A 22,018-nucleotide genomic window follows, 5' to 3' on the forward strand; every position below is an offset into this window, starting at 1 on the left:
CTCATTTTCTCTGCCATTTTTTAAAAAATATATCCTCTCATTTAATGTCTTTATCCTCTCTCATCTGTACTTTAAGTTTCCATTTCCCCACCTTTCCTTTGCCTCTACTTTCACTCAAAATTAGGTCAAGAGTTAGAATAAAGTGTCTGCTTTACAGCATTTGGACTTTCCATTCACAAAAGCCCATCAAAGTGCAGCTCACTGGGTAGTTTATGTAATACTCACTGCGGTTCAATGCGTTGGACAGACACCATGAGGAAACAATTATCTATGCAGTTCACACAGACTGTCCTCTCATTGTGGAGGCATTCGACTGTATTAAGCCGTCTGCACTGCCAGGTCTGAGCTGGGATGAATGGTATTAATGTGTAAGATACTCTGATCTTCTTTAATGGCCTCAAAGAGGTTCAGTCATTTAACAGCTCAGAGGAACCAGAGTGTCCTTATAAAATGAAATCATCCCAGTTGAAATGAATCAGAACTAATAGCTCATAACCTATGCCTTACCCCCAACCATTCACCAGTTCTCTGAGTCTAACTTTACTCTGTTGGCTTCAAATTGATTGCATTGTTCATTGATTGGAAGTTCGTTAAAAAGTACTAATGTTGGGGCGTCAGTGGCTGAGTGGATAAAGCAGGCGCCCCATGAATAAAGGCAGTGTCCTTGCCACAGCAGCCTCAGGTTCAACTCCCACTCAAGGCCCTTTGCTGCATGTCATCTCCACTCTCTCTCCCTCCCTCACACTGTTGATCTGTACTATCTAATAAAGGCTAAAATGCCAAAAAAATACCAAAAAAAAGTGCTAATGTTAAACATCCCAGTAGGGAAACAAATTATGGTCTTGTGCCCCTCAATCATGGAATAACTGTTTGCTTCCAGTAAGTGTGGAAATGCCTGTCTCAACCAGTTGATGTATAAAAATATGAAGATCTTGCATGATGGCATGCACAAAAAACCCATTTTGGTCAACCAGTTTGAGATACACCTTTGTCACCAGGGATTGTAGTCTTCAGTCTTCAAGTCTGCATTAAGAGTTACTTTCTCAGACTTTATAAAGCTCTTTCAAAGCCACACAAGACGTTACATGACTGTTTTCATAGGCTGAGTAGGATAACCATGACAAGTAAACTGATCCTGTTCTAGGGTCAAAAAACTTGTTCAGCACTGAAAAGATCCTCTGAGTGCTTAAAGGGCTTTGATTCTGCATTAATGTTAGTCATCTGTTGAACTGATAACATTGTGTGTCATGGCCATAACCACGCTGTAGTAAATCCTTTTATTGACTGAGCCTTTTACCTGTTTGACGTCTTTTCACAGAATCTTAAGCCAGAACAGATTCGACTTCATACCTGCAATAGTTTCTGTTCAAAGTCAGTCTTTTTGTGGGTATTGTGTATAAGACATAGTCAGCATTATACACTTGGATAAATAATCTGCAGGAGAGACATTGATGCATTTGATACCCAGGAGTTGAACTGATGGAAAAAGCAGTTGACTAAAGGGAAAAAGAATCCAACTCTTTGTCTCCTTTTAGATTAAGGAGCTCACTGGGAACATCAGGAGCCAGTTCCCATCCACATCCAGCCTTTCGTCCATCCCCACCAGCTCTGACTCTGACACGTCCTACAGCAACCCACCCTTAGACGAGAGAAAGTCGGCATCGACGGCCATGCGAGAACACAGCAAGGCCATAAAGAAACTGCTGCAGTGGGTACAGAAGCGAACACGCAAGTGAGTTTGGTCTTTCAATAAAAATGTTTAGATCTTCAAAATTTGAAAAAATATAACAATTTCATAGTATTACAGTGTTTTCCGGTGAATGTATGGTACATAACGATGGACTGCAAGCTCAGCTTCACCAAAACAGTAAGAGGGGACAAGCATAACTTTCATGCTTCCTTCTCCACTAGCGTGTCTGCGTCTTAGAGTTTGTTTGGTGGTTTTATGGACCGGCCATGATCACTGAATTTGTCTTGTCATAGGTATGGCGTGGCAGTGCAGGACTTTGGGAAGAGCTGGACAAGTGGTCTGGCCTTCCTGGCTGTCATCAAGTCCATTGACCCCAGCCTGGTGGACATGAGGAAGGCACTACTGAGGACGGCCAAGGAGAATTTGGAGGATGGTTTTAGGATAGCCCACTACAGCCTGGGTATCCCACGCCTATTGGAACCTGAAGGTAACAAGAAAATATCTATTTTTACATATTTTTTTGTACCAGGTTGTAAACAGGTTTATTTCTGCTGTAAAAATGTAAAGTGGTAATTCAAGGAATTGCAGTTTTTGGCACTTGCACGTTGGCTACATCTGCTCAAAACTATAAAAAGGCAAAACCAGATGTGCATTTTACAGAAAAATGACACATGGTTTTATTTAGACATGTAAAATTGCCAACACTGAAAGAAAAAATGCCACTGAGGTACGTGTTCTTTTTCTGCCCCATGCCCAGATGTGACCATCAATGCACCAGATGAGCAATCCATCATGACGTATGTGGCACAGTTCCTGGAGCACTTCCCCGGCATAGAGGAGGTGAGAATGATTTCTTCAGATGACATGTTTGACGTAAACTTTTGGCAAAACAATACGTTCTGAACGTGATCACAGATAAACTTCTGCCAACTTCTTTGTCTCTCTGTCTCAGCCTGAGGAGCCCAGCCAGCTGATTGAAAGGAGTGTCTCCATGGGCCGACTGAACTTCCATGACAGTGACTCCAACCACATAAGAAATGGCGCTCATCGAAGCAGGGTGAAGGAGAGGTCCTACATGTACCAGAGGGCCTGTGCTCATCCCCCACCCAAAATCTTAATTTCCTCCATTTCAGAGGACAGGAGCACAGTGACACACCGAGTCAGGCCAGCAGCAAAACGCTCGTGGTCCAGTGAAGACGTCTTAGCAGATTCCCCCGACATGGAAGACATCTCCAGCAGTGTGGCTGAAGAGCCTAAGGACTCTGCCAGTGAGGTGTTAACCAGCTCAACCTCCAACTCCCCAGTACTGTCCTACTCTCACTTGCCCACAGGCTCATCTGCGCCAGAGTCCGTAAACACTGAGTCCATAATTGGTGACTCTGCAATCAGCTCACCGGACTCCTGGGTGGACAGTGAATTTGGGATGACGCCAGAGAAGTTTTGTGAAAGCCGAAGTGACAGTTCTTTATGTGACAGCGGAACGGCTTGGGATGTGTATCGTGCCACCCCTGTGGAGGTCACTCCTCTTGATGAAGGATTTGTCCCATCCACAGAGGATAAAGCCATCGATGAGCAGTCCCTTTCGGAGTCGTATATTGATGAAGGGATTTACTCACTGAGCTCACTGGAGAGCACCCAGGAGAGAGTCCAAGGGCATGCTGAGAAAAAGCAAGCAGAAGTAGAGAGGGAGAAAGAGGCAAACCTTGAGATGTTCAACCAGGACATAGATCAAGGAAAGGTCCCTGATAATAGCAAAGCGGAGAATACAAAAGAAGTAAACTCTAAACAGATGGATATGATTCAGAGCAAAGAGCCTTCTTTTGAACTGCATGAGGCAGAAATACAGACCAACTCAGGTGTTGAAAACCACCTTGAAAGCAATAAATCTAACCAGTCCCAACTCAAGCAAACTGGAGAACCGGAAAGTTCAAAGAAAGCTGTGGACTTTGCAGGGGGTGCAGCAGATCACGAAGGAAAAATAAATGGCCAAACTGAAAGTCAGAAAGGGAGAAATAAATCTGAGGAGTTAAAAATGGAAACTGAATGTCAGAAAAAAGATTCTTTGTCAGAGGAGACCAAAGCAGAGTCAAGAGAGGATTCAGAGATCTCAAAGAAAAAGGACACAGGAATTGTAGAAAAAAAAGATGGAGCAAGTGAGGGAGCGCGAAGAGTCGGCCTAGATCCTCAAGAAAGCTTTAGCTCAGATACTTTAGCACACACACATCCAACAAACCAAGATGGAGCTCCAAAAACAAGTCTGGACCAAAACACGAGTATAAATATTCCTTTGATCTCTATTTCCGGTGAGCCAGAGAAGCAGGACGAGGAGGAGATGTGTGACCCAGAAAGACAAGACCATGCTGAGGATGATGAGGTACATCAGGCAGAGAGAACTGACTCAGATGTCAACAGCCCGCAAAACTTACATGACTTGAGTTGTAACTCCAGTGACAACGCTGACAAAGCCTCTGTTGAGATTCCTTCCTCCCTGGTATCAGAACATGTTGAACTAAAAGCTTCCAAACAAAAAAGGGACACAGAAAGTGGACATTTGGATGACATCAGTGCATCATCCAATGCAGGCACAAGAGATAACATGGAAATAAGCGAAGCCAAACAGGAATGTCAGTCCCCTGATCATGACTTCCAAACAGGTAGCACTGAAGACTTGATTTCTCAGACTTCTTCTACAGATGCTAAATCTCAGCCTGTGAATACTGAACAGGGTCCAGATTCAACTGGTCAACCAGATGGACACCAGGACAAACTGGTTGACATCTTTTCTGACAATGAAACAGCGACCACACAGGATAAAACATCAGATCCAGTCAACTCGAAACTAAATGGTACAACAGGAATTTCATGTAGCCTGTCAAGAGACATGGACTTGTTTTATACAGACTTTGATCAAAATCCTGCCACAGAGGATCTAGTTGGTGACCCTATCGAACCCATGGATCTGTTCTACCCTGATAAAGAGGAGCCCATGTTCACAGAGCCACCTGACACTGAAATGCAGAGTTGGCCTTCAGTTTTGAGTGTATCTGCTCTCCAGCCGGCACCAGTTTCAGAGATTCAGTCTGACCAATCACTCATCCTGCTGGATGAAGACTGCAGGAATGGAGTGGATTCCAGTGACAAGGTGAATGTGAGTCCAGTACCTCACGACAATCAGACCATTTCAGTTTCAAATATAATTGGGCTTTTTAACAATTCTTGGTTTTTCAGTTTAATTTCAGTGTCGTTTTGGGCCATTTATAGGTGAGTCTTAGGCCCCATTTAGATGAGAACAGCCCCACTAAAGACAGAGATTTTTTTCTTTGTGTTTTTTAAAATTTTATTTTTTAAACCTGCGTTCATTGTGAAAACAATCCTCGTGTACACAGCTCCGCAAAAATCACCAAAACGCTATAGTATGCATGCCAGGCTAGTAGTTGGTGGTGTGACTTTGTAATGACACACATGCGCATAAAGGCGTTCTTCTAGAGAGGAGTGAGTATGAACAAACAAAAAGACGATGGCGAATGCACGCATGAGAGCCGACAGTGTTAATAATTTCAGTAGAGTCAGCAGCACAAACACAGCTCTATAGTCCACCATTGTTGTTATTTTTGTCCTCCTACTTGCACACTTGTCTGAAACGTAATGCACATGCACAAAGTGCGGCTGTCTTAGTTAGTTATTTTAAAATATTGGTTGTGAGTGAATCTCTCGACAACTTTTGGACTGATTGCCATAAGATTTGGTCCATATATTTATGTTACCCACAAGAGGAATTCTTCTAACTTTAGTGATCCCCTGACTTTTCATCTAGCGCCATCATCAGGTCATAATTCTAAGTGCTATATCGTAGGCAGCTGGACTTGCCTGAGTTTCTTGAAAATGAACAGACACTGATGAACAAACAATCCTAACCAGTCTGTTGGAACTGAAGAAACCTCTTGGATGAGAGGTGAAACATCTTCAAGAAACGCAGGCAAGTCCAGCTGCCTACAATTTAGCACTTAGAATTACCATAAACTGGATGACTGAGAATTTTCACCAGTTTATCAGGTTGAAAAATCCATTGGTCTAATACTTTGGTTTATGACCAGATACGTGGAAAAACAATTAAATTCCATCTCACCCTAATTTTTTTAAATCTTAACTGTTAGGGGTCCATACTCAGCTTTATTTATGTTTAGCATGTTTGCTCAAGAATGCACTAAACTTAGTAGATAAATATGGTAAACTATACGCTGGCACCATTTGCACGTAAACATCTTTAGGTTTATTGGTAACTCCTTTGGAAAAAAACTGTACTTATTATGATTATCTATTTTCAGTTGGTGGCCTAAAAAGATTCAGTGAACATTAACATAAAAAAGATAAAAGCTGTAAATTTTCACATTTTAAAATCTAAAACAGGTGAATGTTTTGTAGTTTTACTCGTACTTGATAAATAAGTTCATTGAGTACATCAAAGTTAAATCAAGACAAGTCTTAGTTTTCTGGGTAGCTTTGCTGTGTTTTTTTCTGTCAGTGTAAAGTAAGTGACCTGTGTGTGTGTGTGTGTGTGTGTGTGTAATGTTCCAACTGCCCTAACAGGAACATGAAGCGATGTGACATTTCACACTTGCACAATATTTCACCTAATGACCAGATGAGCTGACATTTATCAGCAGCAATCACATCATTCTGTTCCTCTGATGCTGCTTTAGGCTGTCACTGTGATACATACTCATGCTCATGTTCTCTGTATTTATTAATGATTTATAGTAAAAACCGAACATACAAAGTTAAACCAACAGTGAATGCTGCTTGAAAACTGCAATTAGCAGTTATAAGTAGCAGCAAGTTAACATGACAATTCACAGAAACAGGAAAATGATCTTAACTCCTGTTTGGGCCGTTTGTGTCTGGTGTTTTTTGTGTGCACATTTTTTTTTTAGATTAAAAGTCCATACGTTTCAACAAATAAATGTTCAGTCAATAAAAATGTCACACTGTGATAGACTTGTATACATTTCAACTGGTGCTATGACATGTGGGTGGCTCAGATGTGCACACAGCAAGAGAATTCTGGGTTATGGTTACAGATAATACATGAATGAATGATTTATGACATTTGAATTGCAAAAATTATCCTAAATAAGGATTTTTTTCTTTCTTTCTGGTATTATTTGTGTGTGTTAGTCTAATTTGAAGAAATTCAATTTAGTCCAATATCAGTTTGATTAACATGTTTAGATGTATTTTAAAAGTCCAATTTTAATCAGACTAACCCAATACTTTGACTTTTTTTTCTAACATCATGTAAACAAACTGACTGTTGAGGCTGTTCGGACAGCAGTTGTTGAAATGTCTTTCTCACTCTTATAAGGTGATCCCCATGACCAACGTGGAGGCTGACAAAGTCTCTGAATCCCAGGAACACTGTTTGCTGCCCGGAGAGAAGACAGGAGGACTCAGGGGTGCTGATGCTCCTGCAGACGGCAGAGATCTCAATCAGGCTGAGCAGCAGAGTTCAGGCTCTGCCAGGGAAAACACAGAGCCTGTGAGGTAGGCTTTCTATTCTTAGGCAGCTCCCGGGTACATGAGAAACACAGTGGACCCTGGGGGAAAGCAGTGTTATGGCAATGGATGGGACTGCTCTGACCTGCGCTCCCTCACTTTGCTCAGATATCTCCTTAAATGTACTCAGCACAGTTATGTATGGAGGCTGCTGATGGGAATGGAGACAGGCCTTATGAGGGTGGAGAGACTGCAGTATGAAGAGAGGGGATCAGGGTCACACACATTAATGTGGTCCAGTTAATTCGTACAAGAGAACCTGATTCTGTTGATGTTTAGCAGTTTAATTAAAATTATAATCCTTCAGACTGTCATAAATCAAACCCTAGTTTTCTCAGGAGTCGGAGGAGACCAAAACAGAGCTAAAAGTGAGTGAATGTTGGTGCCAGATACACTACTACAAACAAATGTGAATGTTGGTCAGTTTGCTTTAACCTTTTGAAACCAGAGAAAAAATATCTTGATATTTTTCAAAAGCCAGAAGAAGAAATAAGTAAAAAGTACAAAAAAACTACTTGAGAATTAGTATTGAAAAAACAAAAACAATGAAATTGCCTTAAAAATGTATTATATTATTATTCATTATAGTTTTTCCCTAGCTTTTTTCTTTTTTCCCCAAGATATTTTTCCTAGATTATTTTTTTCTAAATTTGCTAAATTCTTGCAATTCGTGGAACATTTCCTACCATAAGGGTGGATGTTCGATCCAGACACACAACCACAAATAAAAGCTAATGCTGGTCTGTCTCCTGGATGCTTAACCCTTTGAAAATGGAAAAAAATATCTTGAAAAACATTGAAAGAAGGAAATGAACAATGAAAGAAGAAACTACCCCAAATCAGTAAGAAATAAGGAAAAAGTACATAAGTTATTTGAGAATTAGGAAAAAAAGTAAAGAAAGATAATTTAAAAAAACAACAACAACAAAGAAATAACATGGAAAATGCTCAAAAGTATAAGTAGCTTATAGTATAACATCATTTTAAATATGTAATTATGGCAAATATAAATGTAATTATAAATTTTTGTCTTTTTTTCCTAGATATTTTCTTTTTTTAAAGTTTAAAAAAATAAATAAATAAATTTGCTTACGCCTTGCAATTCATGGAAAATTCCCTGCCAAATGAGTGAATGTTGGAACCCTAAAATTAACAGAAAATAATTAAAAAGTACAAGAAAATTACTGGAAAATTCATTTGAGTTTAAAAAAACAACAAGTAAATTAACTGTAATAAATGCTTTAAAAATATAGTAAATATGTAACATAATATAAAATATGTAATTATGATAATTTTAAATATAGTTTTTCCCTAGCATTTAAAAAAAAATAATTTTCTAAATCTACTAAATTCTTGCAATTTGTGGAACATTTTCTACCAGTTGCTCATTGCCTTTTTTCCCATGTTTTTGAAAGAAATCAAATCAAAATGCTCTTGGTTTAAAGGTTTAAATACTTGTGAAAGGCAACTAAAAGCAGCACAAGGATGTCACTCCAGGTTTCAAAGGGTTTAACAGACATTAGCTTGCTAACATGTTCGCCATATGAACTTTATAAAGCCACAATATGTCAGACACTTGAGAATTTCAGCTTGTTGTGAATTTCAGCTTGTTGTGAATTTCAGCTTGTTGTAAAGTTCTGTGGCCACAAAAATGGCAAAGTAGCTTTTCAGTGTCGATTTTATATTCTTATTATTTGTTAAAGGTCCACAGTCAGAGTATTGAGAATGGCTTTCACCGTTCATTTCCTGTTCCTGCTCTCTCCTGTCAAGACCTCAACTAATAGACTGTGTGTTTTCAGGTGTGACAGTAAAAGTTCCGGCGGACACGATGAAAGCCAGATCCCTCCAGTTCTCCGCCACAGAAAGGGAGCTCGCTTCACTCAGTCCACGGTTGGTTTGACGCTCCATTTCCTCCTCTGTGGACTGATTGCTTTGCTTGGCTGCATGTTCTCTCTGATGCTCCACACTGACGCTGAAGCTTGTGTTTCTGTACCACTCACAGGACAATCAGACAGCTGGGACTGCAGCCACCAGACAGGCTGACAACACAGACTCTGATTTCTGGTAAGATCTCTGCTCCTCTTTAGCTACGTGTACTAAACCAGGCTTTCACGACTTTTAAGTGAAGAGTCATTTATTAGTGTTAGTCAATGAAGTATGAAATTTATGACTCATATCAAACTCAAGTCATTTTTTTTTTTTTTTTTTTTCCAAGATCCCCATTAGCTTCTGTTTTAAACAGTAGCTTCTCTTCCTGGGGTCTCCATTATAGTCATTTATAATAATTCATTTACAAGATTACATAAATACACGTAACGCAAGGTAATGTAATGTAAGGTAAGGTAACGTAACATAATGTAAGGTAACGTAACGTAAGGTAATGTAACATAAAGTTACGTTCATACTCACAGTTTGACTAAACACATTACAACACACAGCAATCAACCCAAATTCAAATACTGTCTAATATAAACAGCAGCTCTACAGAATAATTTATCTCTATAACAGTTGATAAAATGACCGTCAGCTGAGCTTTGGGTTGGTGTGCCAGGGCCTTTATGTGTGCTGGGAGATTTAAAACCAAATAGGAAGAACAGCGACAGATAATGTCCACAAACGACACAAAGATTTAGGAGCTCCTCACCCTCTGAGCAGAGGATGAGATCAGCCGCCATATAACAGGGACTGTAAATGACTGTTAATGCAATGTTTTGCCACTGTTAATGTTTATAAAGTGCTACCAACGCACAGCAGTACAAAACAGTTTATCCCTGCTTTTGTGCAGAACATCAGGAAATGATCTTGCATGGTCTTTAGCAGTCATTTTGGTGAATGTGAGATGTTTGTGTTGCACTTGTCTGCATCTTTAACCAGAAACAAGGAAGGAAATTTGGTGGTGTGGAGGGACTGCTATGATTGGTGAAATTCATGGGAAACCATGATCATCAAATTCATGGAAAAGCTGTGGTGATTGGACAAAATTGCAAGGTTATGTAGAACTCACAGCGAGTGGTTGAATATACGTTAATTGCTGTGATCGTAACAACCTGGAGGGATTGTAAAAACAGGTTGCTACACTTGCAAACATTATATTTACTTTTTTTTTCCTTTCATGACCTTTTTCGGACCTCTCCCCTTTCTTTCTGTGTGTGTGTGTGTGTGTGTGTGTGTGTGTGTGTGTGTGTGTGTGTGTGTGTGTGTGTGTTCATAGGTGGAATGAGAACTCAGAGCTCTATCTGCTGTTGCTGCTGTGGCTGCTGCTCTACTGTTTCTGGCTGCTGCCACAGATGGACCTGAAGACACTGCCCAGCCTGCTGCTCAACATCAACCACTGAACACACACACACACAAACACACACACACACACACACACACACACACACACACACACACGCACATAGTTACAGAATTTTATCAAATATGTAAACTTTATTGCACCATCACCAAAAAAAACATGCACACAAACACACACGTACAGCTCAACTGCCACTCCACCTCCTCCTCCTCCCTCTTCTCCTTCTCCTCCTCCTCCTCTCATCACACTGACTGTACTCCCAAACCAGTGAAGGCATTTAAAACATGTTGTGTTTCAAACTATTACAGCTTTTTAGGTTTCTGCTTTTTAGCTTTTGATGTGGCTTGAAGTAATCTGTATGACAATGTGTTAGGGCCTCCGCTGGGGAAAATCATGTCTGAGATTTTAAGGAAAAACACTGCAATGTTTTGAGTTAAACAACACTGAGAGAGTCAAATTGTTATTTTACAAATAGAAAAATGATAATATTACAGTAGCCTAAAAATATAAAGTGAAAAAGTGAATATTTTGAGAGGAAAAATGTGTTAGGACAATGAAGTATTCATTCTTAGAAAAATAATGAACAAGGGCAATGTATTACAACACAAAGATGTAATTTTACAAGTCATAATGTATCAAGAATAAAATAGTACAAGAATGAAGTAATCATATTTAATAAGTTAAATTATAAATTCAAAGAAAAAAAAAGTCACGTTAAAGGGGGAAAAAATATTACAAATTACGTTTGGTTTTATGAAGAAAAAAACTATTTTGCGAATAAGTCATTCTATTTCAAGAGACAGTGTCAAGTCAGTGCTATGAAGAGAAATTGGCATTTCTACAGAAAGTTCATAATTAACACATTGAATTCCTTATTCTAAAAGTGTGACCTTGAAGTCTTTTAAGTGCTCAAGGCATGATAAATAGAATTTTATTAATAGTTTTTCTAACATTTCATTATAAAATCTCAAAATAAATAGTGACTTTTTTTTTTTTAAATAATCTACCAAATGCCCATCGCATTATTATCACACAAATCAGGACAGCCAATAGAAGAAAAGAAAACATGGGCTATTCACTATTTTTTATGTCACAATACACATTTGCGCAAAAATGTCCCTAAATCAATGATGATGGATCATGGGTTTTTTTTTTTGTATTTTTGTTTTGTTTTTTTTATAGTAAAATTGGTCTTAAAGTTCATTCCAATTGGCATAAAAAAGTCTTAAATTATTTGCCTTAAGCTGCAGGAGCCCTGTATAAGAAATAACTCATTACTCCTTGTTAAATCGAGACCTTTTCTAATAATTTGATTTTTTCTTATTAAAATAATACTTTAGCTCTTAATATTAAGACATTTTTTTCTTGTAAAGTTGTGACTTTTTTTTTTTTTTTTAACAATTATTGACCATTTAATCATAAAGGAATGGCTTTATTTGTGTGACACAACATTGTTTTTCAAAATATTGCAATTTTATTCTGAAAATCTACTACCTGTGGTCCTAACATTGTGTTGGAGTTTTGCTCCTGTTTAAAGACACGACAATATAGAAGCTAGTGGTTTATTGCTGTGCAAAGCCGACCGAGCTGAGTGACACTGTAGGACAATAAGACTGTACAGCATTCTGATTTGTAGATAGAGATATATATTATGGATTTATCTGAATAGCCATTTAACCCAGATGAAGATGATAAAGTAAAGGTACTTTAGGCTGATCATAAAACTGGAGATAGCTGATCTGAAGCAGGACAAGTGAATATGAGAATATATATGATACAGATGTGCTTTTTGAGCATATGTACCTGTACTATTTTATGAAGTAGAATTCTGATCTGTTGCACTTTGGGAAGGTACTACAAACTGCCAAAGATAGTGGTGGAAGTGCTCATACAGAAAGGACACAACTCACCAGTATGGAAATGTTTTTAACCCGCAGAGAGTCCAGTCTAACTCTTGTACTCACCCCAGCTCTATATTGTATAATAGTTGAGGCAGATTATGTATTTGTAATATTTTATGGCTCATAATGGATTTTTAAAAGGTTTTATGACAAAGATATGTTTTATGTGACTGCTTGAGCTTGTCCATGGAAAGAGAATGCTTTACAATGAAATATCTTTCTAAATGTTATTTTGGAACAATGTCTGTAATGAAGCACTATGACAAAGTGAGCATCCTTCGTTAGATCATTCTTCCTCACCAGCCGACCAAGTCTCTGTTTACTCTGGATATTAATACAGCTCCTCCGTCCCCTCACTGAAGGGCAGCAAAAAACCCATTCACTCCAGCTCAGTACAAAGTGGGTCAGCCCTATCTATGGCACACTGCATCAGAGTCATGTCTGTGTGTGTGTGTGTGTGTGTGTGTGTGTGTGTGTGTGTGTGTGTGTGTGTGTGTGTGTGTGTTTTTGTACTTTTATCCTTGTGAGAACTAGAGCTGAGTCCTAATTTCATACTGTTTACTAACTGCATGCAGTGTAGTCTGTATGCTAATGGTCCTGGTACTCTGTTTTACCAGCACTATGAAAAAAAGTCCACCTACTTTTGTACCATCTGGAAATTATGCAATCTGTGCAGCGCCAGATGTCCATCAGTCTTTGAAATACCACTACCTTAAAATTGTGTGTGTAAGCACAGTACTTGATGAGATGTATTTAGGAGGAAGAACTGGTGTAATTAACTGACAGAGTTGATATTTTGAACATGAACATGATGCAACCGGATCAAGTATTTTCAAGTAAAAACACTTAAGTCCAAGTAAAGTCACGAGTTGTTCGTGAAAAAGACCAAGTTGCAAGTCTTTTTTTGTTTTATTTTTTGTTAAAAAAGTCTAAAGTCATCAAAAAGTCTGGCTAGAGTCCAAGTCATGTGACTCAGGTCCATGTGGAAACATACTTTTTTAGTCTGCATATTGACTGATCTGAAAAGTCTACACAGTTAGTATTCAGTATGGAAACACAGCTTAGTTTTACAGCCTGTCATTACTTACACAAGGGCTCATTCAGGTTTAGGTTGTTACCTGCAGTGTTTGATAGTGGTGAATGGTGAATTAGAATCTAAGCTAAATTAATGCTGAAATTAAAGCAGATTCATATATTGTTTGGATGGTGACCAAACCAAGCTGGAGATAATGAAATATGTTACACCCTGTTCACCCTCGAGATCAAAGCATAATTGTTTCATGATGATGACAATCATCTTGTGATCCCAGAGAAAGAATGAAGACAACCATTTATTTTATGACCTAATTTAGAGTTAAGATTAGCATTAACATTCATTAGGTAACTATTACATATAATGTATAATATTATTTAGATAAGAATTAGGTCTGGATTAGAGCAATATGTAACTTTATGTTTGGAATTGAACCTCCTTTCAAATTCAAATAACAATAAGAGTTAGGTTTAAGTGACTCAGTGTGCAAGAAAACATAAAGGTTTGGATCTATTTCACACTGACACCCTTAATATATTTTATTAACCCCTGCTCTTCAGACAGCCTGAGTCTGGTGCTGCTGGGTGACATCACCCGTTGGCCACAGTCCTAAAACACATGGAAGGCCCTCAGAGGTCCCTCAAAGGTTTGGATCTATTTCATACTGACACCCTTAATATATTTTATTAACCCCTGCTCTTCAGACAGCCTGAGTCTGGTGCTGCTGGGTGACGTCACCCTTCGGTCACAGTCCTAAAACACATGGAAGGCCCTGGGATAGGACTTAAGGAAAGACAGTTTAAGGTCGTTACAAGGATACAGTAGACTTTGTGTGTGTGTGTGTGTGTGTGTGTGTGTGTGTGTGTGTGTGTGTGTGTGTGTGTGTGTGCGTGTCCAGTAACCATGGCCACAGTACCATCCCAGCCACCCCCAACCACCAAGACACTGAAAGGCCTGACCTAGTAAAAGAATATTAGCTTTTGTATTGGAACCTCATTTGTTGTAATTGTTTCAGCAGCACCAGTCAAGTGCAATAAAACCCTTTGTCTCTTGTTGTTTGTGTTTTGTTTTGACTTCCAAGATGTAAAGTTAGAGTTAAAAATAAGATTGAAAAGTAATGAAATACATAAAATGCGAGCCTACATATTGACCATGTTGTAAAAGTTTGTTTTTTATTTAAAGTTTAATCAATATTTTACATAAGCTATGGCACAAATGACTGTAGCACCTTTTCCACTTCACAAAAAACAAACAAGCAAGCTAACAAACGCTTTTTAACCCTTTGAAATTGATGTCTTTCCATGGGAAGAAAGCAACGAGCAACACAAGGAGAAGTGATCCAAACAATTTGCAAGAAAAAAGTACAAAAAATTCCTTGAAAAATAAGTAAAAAAAAAATAAAAAAAAATGTATATATATATATATATATATACACATATATATATATATATATATATATATACATATGAAATGGGGAGTAAAAACAAACTAACAAAGAAATTTCCCAAAGGTGCTTAAAAAATTATAAGAATTCTGTAACATAATTTTCAATATATAATAAAAATCTCATAATATAGTTTTCCCTAGCTTTTTGAAAATAATTTTCTATATACACTCATTTCTTGCAATTTGTTGAACATTTCTTGTTGCTCGTTGACTTTTCCTCCATGTTTTTGAATGAAATCGCACAAATTTACTCAAAGGTTTATAGGTTTAAACAGTTGTGAAAGGCGTCTGAAAGAGCACAAAAAAGTCACTCCAAATCATCCCAAACGTGGCATGATTGTTAATTCTGTGGTGATGAACATATAGGGACAGTGCATTATGTTTTGGGTAATGTTATATGTTTCCTATCATGCAGTTCAGTGCTAACTAACTAAAATAATTAAGCACTGGCCAACTTCTAATCCCAGTAACAATAGCACTAAGATAGCATCGTCGGCATGTAAATGTCTTGCAATAGCTTGCAAGTTAAAGCAATAAGTTTGTGACTCCAAGAAATGTATATTATACATAATGGTTTGATTTTATGAAATAAATAATGGCTATGCAATGCACATTATGACTGACATTACTTGTGATGTTTCTCAGGACTTGGTACGCTGTTGCCCTCTATGTTTGCCTCTGGGGAATGCGCATGCTCAGTTGGAGGAATCGCAGATCGATTACTCTCCCTGAGACCTGACTGTGACCTCAGTTTCAGCACTTTTGGATTCATACCCATAAACTTGGATTCGTGCTCACAGTGAAGACTTCGTAGTAGTAGAAATGTGAGTTGTATTCATAAGACTTTGCACTCAGATTTTACACTCCTACTCATAAAAACAATCCAAACTCAAACCCAATTTCACAGATTCATGTACATTACAGCAGAATTTTGTGTAAAACAACTTTTTTGAGATAGAAATTGTTAAAATTACAAATAAGAATGATTAATTATGGCTACATCTTTTTGACAGCTATCTTACACCATTGAAAAAGAGTTTTCTCTGCTTCATGCCCCACTGAGCCATGGATTTATTATAAATCTTCACATTTTTGCATTTTGTGTTGGCCACCATACTTCCACATGCTTGGCACATGATAGAAGTTGCAGTTCTGTTCCTTAACCTCTAGCTGCCACTAAATCTTACACTGGACCTTTAAATGGTCCTAGTAGTTTGCACAAGTATGTGTGTATTATTTTGTTCTTATATTTGTTTTAATAAAAAGATATGTAATTTATAGCTCAAAAAAAAAATTCCAGATTTGATCTGTGTATAGGCTATAAGCACTTCAATGCCATTAGTTAGGAAAATACAATATGATATCTGTCATAGTTTTATCTTAAATATGGCCTTAAATCAAGTTTATGGTCGTGTTTTAGTTCTGTCTCTTCTGCAGGCTGTGGAAAGGATGAAATACATTTTTCATTTGTAAGGAACTTGTTAGGCCCAGTAACTCAACAGAAATGCCTTTTTGTAGTAATGCCGCCACCTAGAGGACATCATGGAACACAGTCAACAACTTCAAGAGGGCCGAGCGTGTGCTGCTTCGCTGTAGGTATGTCCTGACCCTGTTAGGTTGGGGGGAAACCCTCTGTTCTCTTTTTATCTGTAAGTGTAAATGAAAGATATGTTCAAAGTTGTAACTTGTTGACAATCACAAAAGATCTTCCTCAATATCTGATTCAAATAAAATTCCTTAAAATGTAGAATTAAAAATTCTGGTGATGGAGGTGAGGAATAACTTTAACAACCCTACACACACACAAACACGCACACACACACACACACACACACACACACACACACACACACACACACACACATACTGTCATACATATAAACACATTACTCAATTATTATTATTACTGCATCACTAATATCAAAGCATATAGATAAAGAAAAGTTTAGAAAAAACAAAGAAAATAACCCCTCCAGCAGAAAAAAGGCAAAAATATAAATGCATAAATGTTGTATATTTATACACACACACACACACACACACACACACACACACACACACACACACACACACACACACATATGCCTTTTTTTGGAAGGGTAATTTTTTTATAAAGTTTTATTTATTTATTTTCAGGTAATATGCTTTGATGTTTGTAATTCAGTAATAATAATAATAATCGAGTGACGTGTTTAATTTTTATTCTCTTTTTTTATCTGTTACTGATATATTTAATTTCAGTGTTTGTTATTTACCTAAAATCAGGTTGCTCATTAATCTTCTGTAACTGATGCTTTTGTGCAATGAAAAAAGAGATTTGCATTATCATTTAGAAGAGCTGCTAAATTGTGCTTTTGCTGCTTTCAAATAATATAAAATAACATTACAGCCTTCAGAAGTAAGTCAACGGTTTGTTGTATAGCCCCTGATATGAGGCCAGCGACAGTCCAGACTCTCAACACATTACGAAGGGCAGGGATTCACGTTCACTTTAGTTCCACGGCGTGCCAGATTGCGTCGGGCGGTTACGCAGTTTACGTTGATGTTTACGCACAGCAGAGGCCCGGGTGAAAGGAAGTGGTCCCACCGTGAACAAGTAGCCACCAAATCGGGACAGCAAGAGTGAATGGCAGTGAGGATATCCTACGAATTGTTTCAAGGGGTTTTAGCCAAGACTATCAATTGAAAAACATACATCAGGTGAGATTATGTACTGAATTATATGATTCATCTTTGCGTAATAACGTTACTCTGCTGCATGTGTTGGCCTCGCTAGCCGTTAGCTACCTAGCTAGCAGGCAGGCTGGCTGACATGGTGATGGTGCATGGTGGCTGCAGTCACTGTACAGACGCTGTGTTGCGTTTACACGCTGCACATTTTGGATGAAGTCATGTTTCACGTTAGATCTGTAAGTCACACCATGCAAACACATCCAGACATAACTGCATGTCTTCGGCCATTAAAATAGTGCAGTTAATAAGTGGTTCTAGACAGGCGCGAGCCGTTTGATTTAACATTAGCTAGCCATGCTAGGTTCGGTTACCCTGTTGAACGCTGCCATAAGGTTTCCATTGCGGTTATGTGGGTCTTTGCCCAGTCGGTAACGCGTTTTACTCGGCTAATAGGCTGTCTGAGACATTCTTTGTTTTTTTTTAATCTGTGCATAGTCTTTTTATAATCTAGTATAATCTAACATAAACAAGCTAATGTGTCGTACGGTAACGTTAGCGCCCAGTTGTTTGTTAATGGAAGCTAGCGGTTCATATTTGACCACCAGTAATGAGGCCAAGGACCTCCTGAGGCTTTGTTGCTCTTAAATGTGCAGATAAAAACAAGCAGTCACCAAATATTTATTAAATTCGTTTAACATTATGGTCATGTGTATTGACTCAGCTAGTTATGTTTAACGCCAATTGCTCGACATAAATTCAGCTGTTTACTTGCTAACTAACTAATGTTAGTCACATTGCTCTCTAATATTAACTTTAGCTTAATATCTAAGTGTTCAGCTAAATGTTTTTTTGACACAGATTTGTTCATGCCTACAGTTTAAGAGAGGAAGCTGTTTATGTGGTGGAAACACGAATGTGTGATACTGTGTGTTGAGTTCAGAGGATTGTAGAAATGGTCACACTGGCCCCTGTCAGTTGCGTTAATGACAGCCACTGGGTATGGGGCTATACAAGTGAATTATTCTGGCTAATGCTGTGGACATTGTGTCCTGCATGTATGTCTTGCTCGTTGTCAGAGACCCTGTCCTCTGTCTGGCAACTGCAGCCAGCCTGGTTCAAAGCTGTGGGACGATGGCAGGTGTGTTGTCATGTCAATATGAGCTCACAGGTTTACAAGTTTCAGTTACTCAAAAGTGACATGAGGATCAACCCCTTTCAGATCAACATTTTGTTATAAATGTTCTTGCAATTTGATATGTCAATGTCAGATTTTAAAACAGACTTAAGTCTTTTTATTTTTTTGCACTGGCATACTAATTGGGACCTAGCATAACATGTACACAGACTATGCATGATGTCAGGGTAAATATCTTAACACATGAAGACGTGAATGCATTTTACACATAGGCTAACTGATCAGTTCTGATGCAATTCTGTTTCATAGTCATTTTAGGAGCAAAATGTGGTGATTGTGCATTTTTTAAGGCCATGTTTAGACAACAACAGCCCTACTAAAAATGTAAAAGTCTTTCCTTTGCGTTTAAAAAAAATCCATGTTCATATGATAACATTGTGAGAATGATCCTTGTGTACATGGATCCGCAAAAACAAAAACGCTGTAGTATGAATGCCAGGCCAGTAGTTGGCGGTGTAACTTCGTAACGTAATGTAATGACACATCATAAAAGAGAGGGCCTGCGCATAAAGGCGTTCTTCTACAGAGAGTTGAGTATAAACAAACAATTAGACGAAGGCGAACGCACAAACAAGAACCAACAGGAGAGTCAACAACACAAACACAACTCTGTTGTTTGCCATTGTTGTTATTGTTGTCCCTATACTTGTGCATGGCTATTTGTCTGAATTGTATTGCGCATGCCCAAAGTGCAGTTGTGACTTCACCGTTCTCACAGGATCCGTGCATTGCCAGTTTGCAACAGCATGCAGGGTTTCCCACACATTTATTTATTTTAGGCAGCCCCAACACAATTAAAAGCTCTGCTGTCTTAAATAGATTTTTTGTTTTTGGAGCTGGACAGTTCATTATGAGCGTTATTGAAATATATATACCATTTGTTTATGCATCACACCTCCTGGAGCATAGACCTAACCGTGGGCACAGATGAAGCAGCAGAACGTCAGACACTTATACTGTATTTGTGTGTCGTATGTCAGTAGAACAGCAGCAACATACCAATAATAAGAACAGTGATATAATTGGCATCCAACTCAGATCATTTTTTATGGTATGGGGAGGGTAGTTTTCAATTTTATTTTATTTTTTTGTTTCAAGATAAAATTCCAGCAAAATGCTTCGCCTACAAAAATATGTAGCATGTATGGAAAACAGAATGTAAGAGCCAAACCTCAGAAATGACATCCTGTCCACTTTCCATGTCTTCCTCTAGTTGTTTTATTGAAATAAAGATAGGCAGCAGGATTCTTTAACAGTAGCATTAATCACAGTACAGTAGTCTGGATGTGGCTAAGTAGGGCGAGTGGGTTAAAATGGTGGCTTTTCTCGAACATTAGCACTTGGAAGTGGGACACCGTTGTATCTCGATGTGATCCTGCACATCAAACTGTGATGACACCTGTCCATGCTGCCTGCTGTCTGTGCAGGGGGACACTGTCTCCACTGATTATATATCAGTTCTTGCTGTTGCATGATTGGTCCAGACAGAGTTGATGGTATCTTTTTTTCACTGGATTTATTTTTTCTGGAACACTTTTGGTGGCAGCAATTTAAAAAAAAATCAGGTGACCCAAAATTCTGGTGGCAGCATATTCATTTAAAACTCACCAGTTAGTTCAAGGCAACAATAAATTCAGTCAGGTTCCACAGAATTATATAAAGTGGTATTGGTAATATACTTAGGGGCTGTTTACATGGCAACAGTTCTTGCATGAAATGTTAAACTTTTGTTGCGATTAGGCCTTTTGTTTACACGACAACTGTGTTTTGGGTGCCTGAAAATGCAAACGTTTGAAGCTGGGTCAGGGTTAGTGTTAGTGTAATCTTTTAAAAATCTTTTGAAAACACAATCCCTTCAGTCGCCATGTAAACTGGCAATGTGCGGATCCTTTGGGAACAGTGACGTTGTGGCCACGCTTCAGACATGTGCGCGGCGTTCTTCTTTGGTGTGTCCTTACAAAGTTACACCGCTAACCACTGGACTGGCACGCATACTGCAGCAGTTTTTGCTGTTTTTGCTGATCGTTTTCACAATGTTATCACACAGTTTGTTTTTTAAACACAAAGGAAAGACTTTTCTGTTTTTAGTAGGGCATGTTCTCATCTTAATGTGGCCTGAGTAGTGCTAACACAAAATGCTTATATCCCAATTTGATATTGTAATGGTTCTTGGGTGCATTAAATGTACTGGCATATTTAGGTATTGGGATTTTACAAGTATAGTGTTATGATATCACAGTTTGTTGTGTTTTTTTTAATACTAGACCACAGAACAAAGTTGAAGTATACACTTGTAGAGACTGGAGTCCAGGAGGCATAGTTTCAAAAACAACGCACATCTCATGTCAGTCTGTCTGACTTTTATTTCAGCGGTATCATATATGCAATGACAATTGTTCACTTAACTAATATTTTTTATGAAATTACCTGACTTTTCTTGACAGTTTTATTCCTGTGAAGCACTCTGTGTGAAAGGGGCTCATATAAAATAAAGTCTGCTTTCTTACTAAAAACTGTACATGTACAATAGAAAAAATAAAAAGTAATTTTTGAAGTACATTTAAAGTGCCACATTTAGCTGTCCCTGCAGTGTTTTCCATATTTGATTTACTCATAAATAATTTGCCCACCTCCTTGCTCACCTCCGTGCTCAGCTCTCTCTATTTACAAATCAGACCAATTAGGTAGATTAAGCATCGTGCAGTCCCTCTGCTTACACTGCATCTAGGAGGCTATTTGCTGGTAGGAGAGTAGGCAAAAGGCATAATTTAGTTTAGCCAATGAGGACATGTTCCTGGACCAACTTCCCACATTGTGATTCTGTACCAACATTGCAGTCAACCAATCACAGCCCTCTGACATCATCAGTCTGCTACTGTGCTTTTGGCACATCGTTTTTATAAGTCACTGGTGTTGGTTCCCTGGTTCTGCTAAGGCTTTTCTCTCTTTCTGTCTGTTTCTCTCTTTCTCCCTCTCTTTCTCTCTCTCTGTCGCTTGCTCTCTCTCTCACAGAAGACAAACACACATGAAGCAGGGCTTTTGCAGGGCTTTTGCAGAGCTTTTGCAGAGCTTTTGCAGAGCTTTTGCAGACCGTGATTATGTAGTCACATTTTGCGATCATGGAGCAGTTCTGCAATTTGCAAATACTATTAATATATGGACTGAAGAGCTGTTAGTTTGTTTCCAGCTTACAAAGAATAAACCATCATGTCTAACAGCCTTGTGGTAACAG

The 22,018-nt window shown here is 38.4% G+C and overlaps 2 protein-coding genes across 3 annotated transcripts in view; both read left to right on the forward strand.

Moving 5' to 3' along the window:
• The window catches only part of clmna (calmin a), a 58,839-nt gene extending 44,315 nt beyond the window's left edge, over positions 1-14,524 (forward strand). Inside the window, exons 6-13 of one of the 2 annotated variants that reach the window (XM_088087419.1) lie at positions 1,536-1,732; positions 1,984-2,177; positions 2,448-2,530; positions 2,643-4,838; positions 7,053-7,231; positions 9,043-9,133; positions 9,246-9,307; positions 10,455-14,524. In XM_088087419.1, the coding sequence (XP_087943545.1) occupies positions 1,536-1,732; positions 1,984-2,177; positions 2,448-2,530; positions 2,643-4,838; positions 7,053-7,231; positions 9,043-9,133; positions 9,246-9,307; positions 10,455-10,578 (3,126 nt within the window). In that variant the 3' untranslated portion in view covers positions 10,579-14,524. The remainder of the gene's footprint in view (positions 1-1,535; positions 1,733-1,983; positions 2,178-2,447; positions 2,531-2,642; positions 4,839-7,052; positions 7,232-9,042; positions 9,134-9,245; positions 9,308-10,454) is intronic. The other variant, XM_088087420.1, reaches the window with a different exon arrangement.
• Positions 14,525-17,480: 2,956 nt separating this feature from the next.
• dicer1 (dicer 1, ribonuclease type III) overlaps positions 17,481-22,018 on the forward strand; it is a 48,994-nt gene continuing 44,456 nt past the window's right edge. The window contains exon 1 of the mRNA XM_042500226.2: positions 17,481-17,618. The gene's annotated coding sequence lies outside the window, so the exon portion shown is untranslated. The remainder of the gene's footprint in view (positions 17,619-22,018) is intronic.

The sequence above is a fragment of the Plectropomus leopardus genome, chromosome 14 (genome assembly GCF_026936395.1).
Source record: "Plectropomus leopardus strain MGB_pleo_1.0 chromosome 14, ASM2693639v1, whole genome shotgun sequence".
Classification (NCBI taxonomy): domain Eukaryota; kingdom Metazoa; phylum Chordata; class Actinopteri; order Perciformes; family Serranidae; genus Plectropomus; species Plectropomus leopardus.